General features: G+C 40.1%; 2 protein-coding genes across 9 annotated transcripts in view; both read left to right on the plus strand.

Moving 5' to 3' along the window:
• The first annotated feature begins 2,645 nt into the window (after window positions 1-2,645).
• On the plus strand, window positions 2,646-3,716 carry MTLN (mitoregulin). The gene is made up of 2 exons (XM_082642630.1): window positions 2,646-2,991; window positions 3,611-3,716. The coding sequence occupies exon 1, from the start codon at window positions 2,684-2,686 to the stop codon at window positions 2,852-2,854; it is 171 nt and encodes a 56-aa protein (XP_082498756.1). The 5' UTR covers window positions 2,646-2,683; the 3' UTR covers window positions 2,855-2,991; window positions 3,611-3,716.
• A 3,832-nt stretch (window positions 3,717-7,548) lies between these two features.
• NPHP1 (nephrocystin 1) overlaps window positions 7,549-13,521 on the plus strand; it is a 59,267-nt gene continuing 53,294 nt past the window's right edge. For all 8 annotated transcript variants that reach the window (XM_082642279.1, XM_082642282.1, XM_082642280.1 and 5 more), the window contains exons 1-2: window positions 7,549-7,652; window positions 10,567-10,640. In XM_082642279.1, the coding sequence (XP_082498405.1) occupies window positions 7,584-7,652; window positions 10,567-10,640 (143 nt within the window). In that variant the 5' untranslated portion in view covers window positions 7,549-7,583. The remainder of the gene's footprint in view (window positions 7,653-10,566; window positions 10,641-13,521) is intronic.

Genomic DNA, 13,521 nt, shown 5'->3' on the forward strand with positions numbered 1-13,521 from the left:
TATAGCCTGGGAAACAGCCTCTCAGTAGCTCTGAGGGACTGCTCTGAAGGGGTAGGGGAGGAGTATATATACATGATTATTTGGGGGCTAGGAAATACACGTAGTCAAGCATACATCTTGGTAAAAGATTACTGCCAATCACAAAGAACACATATCACAACTTAATGATTTTAGTGCCTTTCTATGTAAGAGAAGATGCAAAAATCGGGGGTCATTGAAATTCTTTCTGAGGTATGCATCTTAACTACCCAGGTACCATCTATTCAAATCACAGAATGACCCATCCTTTTTTTTTTTCCCTGAATTTCCCTCAGGGGGTACTCTAGGTGGGCAACTGCAGTGGGTTGCTACTTATCCCTTTGTATTACTAGATGGTGGGCAATTTCTTTAATGGTTAATGCAGATGTATAATGTATGTTTGACAGGCCATAAGACAGGCTGTTTTAGTTAGCATAAAGTTCAAGGCACATCACGCGTAAGCCAGAATGACTTCCCTGTACCTCAATATGTGAAGATTTCTTCCACTAGAACCTACAGGATTGACTAATAGATTGAACGGAATATGAAAGAAAAGAAGGTTTCTGAGGGTTTTTTTTCTTTTTTAAAGGCTAAGCTACATACTTAACTGTATATTCCAATTCATCAGAGTGTGTCATAATTATTTTTTTCCATCTCTTTCACTCTGCGCTAAGCTGTCTGAGGGCAGCTGTTGTGGCATATTCACCTCTACATTCCCAATACCTACTGCAACATTCAAGAAATATTTGCTAGGTAAATGATCATTAAGCATGGCAGACTTGAATTCACATTGGACCCAGTACTGTCTGTATCATCACCCTAATAATAATAATAATAGGTTTCATTTCAAGTATGAAAGTCCATTTGCTGATATCTATAGAGAGGCTAGGTCAGGCCCATGCTCTAAAAGAGTTCAGGCTCCACGTGCTGGTCTCCCTTTCATGACTGTATCTGTTTTCTATTGCTGTGTAATGAATTACCACAACACACATTTATAATCTCAACTTTCCATGGGTTAGGGGTCCAGGCACATGGGTCTTCTGTTAGGGTCTCACAAGGCTACAATCAAAGTATGAGCCAAGCTATAATCTCATCTGGAGGCTGCACTGGGGGAAGAATCTGCTTCCAAGCCTATTCATGTTACAGGCAAAGTTAATTTCCTTGTGGTTGTAGGACTGAGAGCTCTAGCTTTTTGCTGGCTGTTGGCTGGAGGCGTGCTGCTGTTCCTAGAGGCTACACATAGTTCTTTACTATATAAGCTTCTCCAACATGTTTGCTTACTTCATCAAGCCCACAACGGGAGTCTTCAGTCTGTTAAGAAGTTTTATATCACATAAGGTAAACACAGGAGTGACCTTCCAGCAAATCACAGATCAGCCCATACTCTAGGGGAAGGACTTAACACATGAACTTCAGGAGTGGAAATTGTTGGGGGTTACAATGAATGAATTTCATCATTAGAATTTGTTTTCCCTCTATCCCCACAACTCTGACCCAGTGTTAGTTGTGGAATAGAATGGCTCTCTAGACCTTGCTGTCCAATACGGTAGCCACTAGCCCCTTATGTGACTAGTGTGACTGAAGAACTGATTTCTGAATTTTTAATAACAACTTAATAAAATTTAGTTTAAAAACCAATACTCGGACTTCCCTGTTGACACAGTGGTTATGAATCCGCCTGCCAATGCAGGGGACACAGGTTTGATCCCTAGCCCAGGAAGATCCCACATGCCGTGGAGCAACTAAGCCCATGAGCCATAACTACTGAGCCTGTGCTCTAGAGCCCACATGCCACAACTACTGAAGCCCGTGTGCCTAGAGCCCGTGCTCCCCAACAAGAGAAGCCACTGAAATGAGAAGCACACACACAGCAACAAAGAGTAGCCCCTGCTCACTAGAGAAAGCCCGCACGCAGCAATGAAGACCCAAAGCGGCCAAAAATAAATAAATTATTTATTTTTAAAAAGATACTCAACTCAGATATTGGAGAAATTTTTACATGTGTTTGAAACAACATGGGTATATGAATCTAATTTTTCAGCTAACTTTTGTGAATTCTAGAAACTGATCAAGTATCTCCACCGAAAACTTAGTGTTCAAATTGAGATGTGCTGTTAATTATAACATCTATACCAGATTTCAGTCTTAGTATAAAAAAAGAATAAAAGATCTCATTAATAGCTTTTCTGATTACATGTTGAAAAGATAACATCCTTTATGTATATTAAGCTAAGTAAAATACGTTATTAACAATAATTTCATCTGTTTGCATTTTTTAAAATGGGTTCCCAGAAAATTTTGGGTTCCCAGAAAATTAAAGTCACATATTTGGCTCGCATTCTGCTGCTGAGAGAAAATACAGAGGTTGAGCTGACCATGAGGTTGGAAAGACGCACCACCGTAGTTAGCTAATAATAATAAATCAAGGCAACATCTGATGAATGCCAAACAATAAGTATGGTAGGGGTTCAGAGGAGGGAACTGTGGAGCTATCTAAGGGCGGGGGAAGTCTTCAGCAGCAGGCGAGATCGACAAATCTTTAAATCGCAAGAGATGCGCGGCAGGGCGCGCCGGGCACTCACGGCCCGCGCCCCGACCCGAAACGCGCTGCGCTTTTTGACCCGGCCGCCGCGCCGTAGGCCGCGCTGCAAGCCTGGGAGCCGCGATGGCGAACGTGTCCGAGAGGACGTTGCAGCTGTCCGTGCTGGTGGCTTTCGCCTCCGGAGTGCTCGTGGGCTGGCAGGCACACCGGCTGCGGCGGCGCTACCTGGACTGGAGAAAGAAGAGGCTGCAAGACAAGCTGGCGGCGACGCAGAAGAAGCTGGACCTGGCCTGAGATCCCTGCGCTGTCGGTCCCCGCCGGCCACCGGGCGGCCACCTCGAAGCCACCTCGCCTCTCCGGCGCGGGGCTCCAGCCGAAGCCAGGCTCGCCTCACTCTCTCCGCCCGCAGTGCCGGGCTCTTGCCGGAGTCGGTGAGCAGTACTTAACAGCGGCGCTCTAAGGGGAGACTTCGGGGACGGCCGGATATCTTGGGACAGGAGGGTCTTTGGAGAGCCCACAGGAGGTGACTTGTCCCCCCAGGCACCAGAAGGAGGAGAAAGTTCTGTTTTCCTTAATAACTCACATTTTGGTGTCGTAGTTCAGTTCACTGCGTGTGTTTAACGGGACTGTCTTAACCACGTGCAAAGTCGTTGCACCTTGGCAACATTAAACTTCAAAATGGAAAATACTGGAAAGAATAGAAAATGAAAAGAAGGACCGTGGAGGTGTTCCTACCACACCCTTCCCCCCTCCCCACATAAATTTCTTTTTTAAAATATCCTTGGTAGCACTATAGTACATCTTTGCATTCATGTTTTGTCATCTCCAGTCTAAATTCTTAGGCCCTTGGCAGGCTGACAATGGCTTGAAAGTCAGGAGCCTTGAGTCTAGTCCTGGCTTTTTCATCAGAGCTCTGCAAATTTACAGGGTCTCAGTTTTCTTATCTGTAACAGCAGATTTTGTTGTTCATGGTTTAACTAAACAATAGAATAATTTGAAGTTAACCATTATGTATTCCTAATTTTTATTTCTCTTTTCTGTTTCCAACAGCTTGTTGAAGATGAAAATAGAGAACTGGACAGAAGTAGTTTCTCCTTGCACTTTATGAATCAATTTTATTTTTAAAATAAAAAAAATTAAACATATTTGAACCTTTTATTAAAAGGAAAAGGAGTATCTTGCTTCCCATGCAGCTTACTGCATTAAGAGATTTGGATCCTCAAAACTTATAATTACTGTTTTTGGTCAGATACCTTGTTTTCTAAAGAATCTATGCTAGTTCCTTGGTACAGCTGCAAAGCAGAGTTGGTCTAGGAACCATTATGATTCCCTTTGGTTAGCAGTTTTGCTGGACCTATTCTGGAAAGCAAACGGCTATGTAAAAATAACTGAGGTAAGGGTAATTATGTAAGACCTTTACACATCTGGGGCTGACAACATACTCCAAGCACAGAGTATAAGTTTTTACTGACAAAAATTTCATTGGTGTCATTATGGAGTATACATGTGAAGGAGAAACCTCATTGAATAGACCTTAGTGATAAATCCCAACTACAGTTGACCCTTGAACATGGGTTTGAATTGCACCGGTTCACTTATATGTAGATTTTTTTCAATAAATCTATATGTAAGTGGACCACTGTCCACTTACTATCCATGGCTGGTTGAGTCTGCGCATGCGGAAACATGGATAGGAAGGGCCAACTGTGGCACTTGAGCATCCTTGGATTTTGGTATCTGTGGCAGCTCCTGGGGTTCCAGGATGATATCCTCCGATGATACCGAGGGATCACTGTGTCTGAAAATCAAGAGTGAGTTACCGAGTCCCAGGTTATTTTTGATTTTCCAGAGGTGTTTTCTAGAACACTGCCCTTGCTCATTCCTATAAAGATTAATTTTGTTTCTCAGTACATTTAGGATCAGCTCCGTATTAACATAAGAAAATTCAGGAAAGTTGTTTCCACAGAAAGCTTTTTTTTTTCCATTTTAGTAGGACCGTTATGCTTTATTCCTTCCAATTTTATTTGCATTCTGTGAATGCAGTACTTAAGGACTGAAATGTTGGTTCTTAGAGCTCCATTCCATCTGGGCTGCAGGTGGCTGAAGTATCTGAGTCACCGTTCATCACGGAGGGTCAAAGAGTTGAGGCTCTTTGAGACAAGGTAGGTTTCTTATGGCACATCCACAGTGCCTCCAGACTGTTGGTATGTGCCTGGTTAAGCATCTAGGTTATGACCAGTTCTGCCTGTATGGGCCTGTTCTTGTGCCACGTTCCTGGTGGACCCGGTCTTTCCAATGTGACTCCTTTCCCATTACTTATGTGCAGCACCCGGACACACTCGTCTCCCTCTCCTGTCTCACCCCAGTGTTCTCTCATCCTGCCCCTCTGGGCCTGTGCTGTTCACCCCCGAGGCCTGACTAGTCCTTACGCGGTTTTCAGCCACCCTACACCACTCAATCTGCCCCTCATTTTCTGCCTATTGCCTCTTTACACTGTGCCCATGTGTTCCCAGCCCTGTGGTGGACAATTCCCCCCCGACATTGCCTCTCACTGTTTCTCCTCTAGCTGTCTACCCCTTGCCCTACTTAAATGTGTTTGCTTTTTTCCCTGAAACTATTGCCTTCCATGGAGATGTTACATTTTCCATGTTAACCACTAGTTCTACACTATGAGTCTCTCCGAAGCTATTAAATTCTTTTTCAGTATCTCCTGTGAGACAGCAGTACAAAGTTGCTATACATTGTAACACAAAGTGGATACACATTGTAACACAAAGTTGATACACATTGTAACACAAAGTGGATACGCATTGTAACACAAAGTGGATACGCATTGTAACACAAAGTGGATACCATTGTAACACAAAGTGGATACACATTGTAACACAAAGTGGATACACATTGTAACACACTGATGGAAGAAAATCATAACGAGTTTTATGAAATAGCTTGTTCTCGGGAGAAACAATGGCCATGGTTTGCTTTGGTTTCAGCTACCTCACTTCAAAACGGTCTTGTAGGTTACTCTGATTTTCGTAATGTCATCAAGGGATGACAACAGAAGCAGTGACTAGTGCTAAAGTGACTATACTGAGCATTACAAGTCAAAAGAAATGTAAGTTAATGAAAAAGAAGGCAGCTAGCTGAGTAATCTCATTCCTTAGAGCGTGGTGAATACCTAAGTGGTATTTCTCAAACTTGGAGGTGCACATGAAACACTGGGGTATTGTTAAAGTTTAGATTCTGATCCTGTGGGTCTATGGTGAGGCCTGAGAATATGCATTTCTAACAGTCACCCAGGTGATATTGATGATACTGATGCAGGAATCATAAGGAATAAACACTTCTCATGCTGAATAGTGTACAAAAATGTATAAAATCAAAGCATCTTTCCACCCGAGATGAACAAGAGTAATAAACCTTTTTTGCACCCTTCCTCATACATATGTACACGTGTAGGGGGTTTATTTTGTTTATTTTTACCAACATAGAATTGTACCATCTTCATGACCCTGTAACTTTTCCATTTAAAATATGTAAATCCCTATAAAGTAGGTAGATTAAAAAAATTTTTATAGACATGTAAAATAAATAAGGATTTCATAAATGACAGGTTGTCTTTAGTGCAGTTTTTTTCTTTTTTGCTTACCTCTAACAAGATCACTTAGAAGTAACGATTTATTAATCCATCTAAAAATACTTTATAGTACTTATTACTTCCTCATTTGGTGTTAGATTTTCAATGGAAAAACTACGGCTGTTTAAGTGAACTTTTAAGTATCATGAGCCATGATGGAGAAATTAATTCAAAGTAAAGATGAGATACAAAAAAGAGTAGAATGGATAAGTATATTAGAGTATGTCATACAAGGAAACATCAGAGAGCAATGAGAATGAACAAACTACAACCCACACAATGATATAGATTCATTGCACAAACAGGTTGAATGAAAGCCTGACAAGATGCCAGTACACTGCGTGATTCCATTATTCAGTTCAAAAAGAGGCAAGACAGATTTTTCCAGTTAGAGATTGGGATAGTGTTTACTTTTGGTGTAGGGGGTGGAGGTGGGCAGGGACTAGAAGGAGGGGAAGACTACTAGGGTGCTGGTCACATTCTGTATCCAAATCTGGGTTATGTTACTTACATGGGGGTGTGTTCACCCTGAAAATTCAGTGCGGTGGGAGCTTGTCACTTCTCTTTATTGAAGAAAAAAGTATCGCAAATAGCATGGCAGTTGGGCCTGTGGAATTACCTTGTGTGTTGTACTGAAGAACACACCAGTATGGTTCATCTTTGAAAAGTGAGCTCAGGTCGTCATTCTTATTCGGTGTAGTGGAAAGAGTTTGGGAACTGGATTTATAGGACTGAGTCCCACTTGGGGAAATGTTATTACAACCTCCCTGAGAGATGTAAAATTGGGCTCATAATTAGGTGCTCACAGAATTGCTGTAGAGCAGAGTCACCATCCTCCCAGAACTCAGGATGGACAATGTGCAAAACTACAATGAAGTGATACTTCAGCAGTATCCCAAGTGGCAAAGAATTTTAAACTGCCTTTTTGAAGTGAGAGTATGCGCCAGAACCACGTATCCCATTAAGGCCATATAGGAAAGCTATCCTTGCAGTTAACTTAAGACATTGAGATGCTTAAATTGTGTCTTAAGATAAGTTTAGAAAAACTGGTGTCAGAAAACAAGTGCCAAAACACCAAGTACCCCAGGAGGAATGTCGTGGTAGTACTGAGTATCATGGGACTTGTAGTTTCGGCCGCTGCGGGGCATTCTCCCTCATCTCCACCCCAATCCTTTGGGACTGGCGAGAAAAAGGTGAGTAGCTGAGCAGTGAGCTCAGGACCTGCGGGCTGGCGGAGCGGCTTCCTCGAGGGAGAATCATCCCCACTCTCTTCCCGCACCAAGCAGTCGGGCTGCGAGGCGGGCGCGCGGTGATGGCGTCACCTTCCGGTGCCGCCGTCTTGGTTTCCCTGGCGACCGGCGTGAGCTCCGCGCCAAGGCGAAGAAGATGCTGGCGAGGCGGCAGCGCGATCCCCTCCAGTCCCTGCAGCGTCGCAATCGGGAGCTGAAGCAGCAGGTATCATCTGGCTGTCCAGTGGGGGACCTGGGCTCTGGCGACGGGCGAGCTCTGGGTCGCACCCTAACCCTGGGAGCCTACCCAACCCCCTTCCCTTTCTAAGTTGTAACCTACCCCACCCCCAGCATCAAACTGACCCCAGCACCAAACTGATTCTAATCCTTCACACTCCCAACCCAACCCCGGGGAGGCTAGAAAATCGGGACCATCGACTAAGTGCTGCCCTCCCCCGCACCTCACCCTGACGGCTCCATCTCCAACCTAACAACTCCCTTAACCCATCTCACCTCCAAATCTAAACTTTTAACAATAATTATTCCAACCACTTCTGCGCCCAACATCACTCTCCTCCACTTTTCATGCCCCCTTTCCTTTATCCCTCATCCAGTGGAGCTATTGAGTGTTTTTGCTTCACATGAATCCAAGCGAAATAGGTGTCAAGGAATAGTCCTAATATATAAGAAAAATAAGACCTGACAAATGAGCAAAGGACTTGAACTAAAGGAGAAATACTAGTAACATACAAATATGAGAAAAGTTAACTTAAAAGATAATCAAGTAATTGCAAAGGAAGTAAGAGATAACAAACACTTAAAATATCACAATACCCGGTATTGGGGAGGCTGTGATGAAACAGGCACTTACACTGCTGCAGAGTATAAGGCACAGCATTTCTGGAAAGTGGTTTGACAAGATGTAGCAAGTATTCATGCTCCTAAGCTGGGAATTACATTTCCAGGAATTTACCGTACATAATAATAAAAAATTGAGACACAGGTTGAGGTATGGAGGTATTCATCATAGTATTACTTATAATACAAAAGGCTGGATGCAACTTAAATGATCAGTAGTAGGGGAATGGATAAATAACATGTTGGGATATAATACTGAGATTAAAATTTTAAGGAGATTTTAACATGTTAGGGAAAATATTTGTGATAAAATGTCAAGTTAGAAAAAGAATATAAAATTGAATATACAGTATTTCAGTTTAAAAATTTTATATGTAATATACATAGAAAAAAAGATGGGAGGAAACATGCCAGCATGGTAACTCTATGTGGCAGAATACTAATGACTATTATGTTTCGCTTCATAATTTTTGATATTTTCATAATTTTGGGTTGGGGTGGGGAGACTTCCCTGGCGGTCCATTTGTTAAGACTTCGCCTTCCAGTGCAGGGGGTGTGGGTTCAACCCCTGGTCGGGGAACTAAGATCCCACATGCTTGGGGGCCAAAAAAACAGAACATAAACCAGAAGCAATATTGTTACAAATTCAATAAAGACTTTAAAAATGGTCCACGTTTAAAAAAAAAAATCTTTAAAAAAAAATTAAGAAAGGGAATTCCCTGGTGGTCCAGTGGTTGGGACTCCACGCTTTCACTGCTGAGGGTCCTGGTTCAATCCCTGGTCGGGGAACTAGGATCCCACAGGCCACGTGGCATGGCCAAGAAAAAAAAATTTTTTTAAGAAAAAAGTAAGTAGTAATTAATGGGTTGTTAATTTATTTTCTGAAATTCCTATTTTACTTTGCTAATTTTACTTTTTATTTTTCATTTGATCTATTACCAAATAGTTTCCACTAAATAGAATTATTTTATAAACTTTAGCAGGTAAGAGATGTACTGAATGCTCATATTTTATCCACTTTTGGACTTTCACTTAAAAAGTACAAAAGATGGGATGGATAAATGTTTCTTAATGGACTCTATTGGAATTATAGTGGTACAACAAAATAGAATACTCTTCTGGTAGAAATAAAAATAAAACTTGATGTGACATTGACTTAAGCTAAGCTTTGGCCAGATGCTTAATATGGTTTTGTATTTAATTTTAAATTTAGTGGGACATTGAGAGAACCAGGAAATGTAGAAGTAAACTAAAAAAATTATCATTATTACAAAGATGTAACAAAGCAAACTATTGCCAGGATTATTCAAGTCGGAGACAAACTGGCTCCGGAGCCTTTTGATACCCTGCATGTCTGTGAAGGACTCTGTAGGTAGTGTGAGCTCATTCTTCCCTGGCTCCATGGAAGATACCTGAAGCAAAAGATGGAACATATTTCCAACTTGGTATCCATGGGACAAGTGATCAAGTGCCCATCTGGGTCATGCATGTGATGACCGACTCTGTTACCATGTGTGTGAATTTTGTAAATAACAGACAGATGCAAAATGGCAAGAGTAGAGAATTTTTATTTCTCTTTTTTCATCCACTTTATCTTCTCCACAGTATCTATAGAATGCAAAAGATGTATGTGCCTCTTTTGTGGGTATGTTGGCAAAGTTAAACGTAGTGTTTGGAAATTACTAAATCACAATATAAGATATAAGAATGAGGATTAAAAATGTTGTGGTTTATTCATATAATGAATACTACTCAGCAATAAGAAGGAATAAACTAATGATACACACAACAATATGGAAGTATCTCAAAAACATTCTTGTGAAATGATTACACAAACGAGTACATACTTTCTGGAGTAATGGTAATTTTCTGTACGTTGATAGGGGTTTGGATTACATGGTGTATGCATTTGCCAAAACTCAGTAAATGTATACTTAAGATTTGTGCATTTCATTTGTATGTAAATTTTACACCAAATATTGAACTCTAGTTAGTGATACCCATGGTGTATTAAGGGGAAATATATTGATGATTGTAGTTCACTTTGAAATACATAAAAAATAAGATGAATTGATGAATAGATGGGTCATAAAAGTATAGTAAAATATTAATGGTAGAATCTAGGTGGTGGGTATTTGGATGTTCACTATAAAGTTCTTTCAACTTTATTGTATATTTAAAAGTATTCATTATAAAATATTGGGAAAAAAGAATTAAAATTTTGTTTCCTGAGGTTATATGGTATTTAACAATATATTTTAAACAGTCTCCATTTATTGTAGGTTGATGATTTGCTTTCTGAGAGTCGATTGAAAGGAGCTCTAGAAGCCAGTAAAAGGCGAGATATTTACCAAAGGTAAAGCATAGGAAATTATGTTAGCTTTGTAAGGACTATACTTACATTTCAGTGAGCAGTATTTACAGCATTGAAATTGAGGAATTATTTCCTTTTTTAATTAATAACATTTCTAAAAAGACAAAATAATAATGGGAAGTAATATTGAGGTAACAATGAATGAAATTTTCCAAAATGTATTTTACAATATTTCTTCTAATTATCTATGTCTACCTAGTCTAAATGTTGGAATGATAAGATTAAATAGAGAATTACAAATGTTAAAAAGGGGCAGCTTACATTTATTTTGTACTCTGTGTGTACCAAGCAGTGTGGTCCATACTCTAAAAACTTTTTCTTAATAAATTTTTACAATAACATTTTGAGATACTCATTAATATAGATGAGAAAATTAAGGTTCACAGTGGTTAGTTAATATGTCTAACATTACTTAGCTATAAGACATTAAAGTGGGAAGGCAATAAAAATGTTTTAAGATAAATGCAGAATTTATAGATATAATTAATTAATTAATTAAATTCAAGTATAGTTGACTTACAATGTTGTGTTAGTTTCTGGTGTACAGCAAAGTGGTTCAGTTATACATATATATGTGTATGTGTGCATATATATATATATATATATATATGTTCTTTTTCATATTCTTTCCATTATGGTTTATCACAGGATATTGAATGTAGTTCTCTGTGCTATGCAGTAGGACCTTGCTGTTTATCCATCCTATACATAATAGTTTGCATCTGCTAGTCCCAAACTCCAAATCCATCCCTCCCCCACACCCCCACCCCTCCCTTGGCAACCACAAGTCTGTTCTCTATGGCTGTGAGTCAGTTTCTGTTTCACTGATAAGTTCATTTGTGTCATATTTTAGATTCCACATATAAGTGTTATCATATGGTATTTTTCTTTCTCTTTCTGACTTACTTAATATGATAATCTCTGGGTTCATCCATGTTGCTGCAAATGGCAGTATGTCATTCTTTTTTGTGGCTGAGTAGTGTTCCACTGTGTGTGTGTGTGCGTGTGTGTGTGTGTGTGTGTGTGTGTATATATATATATATATAACATCTTCTGTATCCATTCATCTGTTGATGGACATTTAGGTTGCTTCCATGTCTTGGCTATTGTAAATAGTGCTGCTGTGAACAGAGGGATGCATGTATCTTTTCAAATTAGAGTTTTGTCTGGATATATGCCCAGGAGTGGGATTGCTGGATCATAGGGCAGCTTTATTTTTAGTTTTTTGAGGAACCTCCATACTGTTTTCCATAGTGGCTGCACCAATTTACATTCCCACCAACAGTGTAGGAGGGTTCCCTTTTCTCCATACCCTCTCCAGCATTTGTTTTTTTGTAGACTTTTTAATCATGGCCATTCTGACCAGTGTGAGGTGGTACATCATTGTAGTTTTGATTTTCATTTCTCTAATAATTAGTGATTTTGAACATCTTTTCATGTGCCTATTGGCCATTTGTATATCTTCTTTGGAAAAATGTCTATTTAGGTCTTCTGCCCGTTTTTTGATTGGGTTGTTTGTTTTCTTGTTACTGAGTTGTATGAGCTGTATGTATATTTTGGAAATTAAGCCCTTGTTGGTTGCATCACTTGCAAATATTTTCTCCCAGTCCATGGGTTGTCATTTCGTTTTGTTTATGGTTTCCTTTTCTGTGGAAAAGCTTGTAAGTTTGATTAGGTCCCATTTGTTTATTTTTGTTTTTATTTCTATTGCCTTGGGAGACTGACCTAAGAAAACATTGCTACAATTTATGTCAGAGAATGTTTTGCCTATGTTCTCTTCCAGGAGTTTTGTGGTTCTATGTCTTATATTTAAGTCTTTAAGCCATTTTGAGTTTATTTTTGTGTATATTGTGAGCGTATGTTCTAACTTCATTGATTTACACGCAGCTGTCCAGCTTTCCCAATACCGCTTGCTGAAGAGACTGTCTTTTCTCCATTGTATATTCTCGCCTCCTTCATTGAAGATTAATTGACTGTAGGTGTGTGGGTTTATTTCTGGGCTCTCTATTCTGTTCCATTGACCCATATGTCTGTTTTTGTGCCAGTACCATGCTGTTTTGATTACTGTAGCTTTGTAGTATTGTCTGAAGTCTGGGAGGGTTAAGCCTCCTGCTTTGTTCTTTTTCCTCAGGATTGCTTTGGCAATTCTGGGTCTTTCATGGTTCCATATACCTTTTAGGATTACCTGTTCTAGTTCTGTGAAAAACGTCATGGGTAATTTGATAGGAATTGCATCAAATCTGTAGATTGCTTTGGGTAGCACGGTCATTTTAATAATATTAATTCTTCCAATCTAATTAATCCAATAGTAATTCTTCCAGTCAAATTAATAATATTCTTTCTATTTCTCTGAATCATCTTCAGTTTCCTTTATCAGTGTTTTATAGTTCTCAGCATAAGTCTTTCACCTCCTTACTCAGGTTTATTCCTAAGTATTTTATTATTTTTTTGATGTGATTTTTTAAAAATAAATTTATTTATTTATTTTTGGCTGCATTGGGTCTTCCTTGTTGGGTCTTCGTTGGTGTGCGTGGGCTTTCTCTAGTTGTGGCGAGCGGGGGCTACTCTTTGTTGCAATGCGCAGGCTTCTCATCGCGGTGGCTTCTCTTGCTGCAGAGTTCGGGCTCTAGGCGCACGGGCTTCAGTAGTTGTGGCACGTGGGCTGAATAGTTGTGGCTCACGGGCTCTAGAGCGCAGGCTCAGTAGTTGTGGCGCATGGACTTAGTTGTTCCGTGGCATGTGGGATCTTCCCGGACCAGGGCTTGAACCCGTGTGCCCTGCATTGGCAGGCAGATTCTTAACCACTGCACCACCAGGGGAGTCCCTTTTGATGTGATTTTAAAAGGGACTTTTTTTTTTACTT

Source organism: Mesoplodon mirus, assembly GCF_964341445.2.
Source record: "Mesoplodon mirus genome assembly, chromosome: 14".
Classification (NCBI taxonomy): Eukaryota; Metazoa; Chordata; class Mammalia; order Artiodactyla; family Ziphiidae; genus Mesoplodon; species Mesoplodon mirus.

Excerpts from the sequence above, each read along its gene's own strand:
- MTLN (XM_082642630.1), top strand. The coding sequence starts at position 2,684 with ATGGCGAACGTGTCCGAGAGGACGTTGCAGCTGTCCGTGCTGGTGGCT.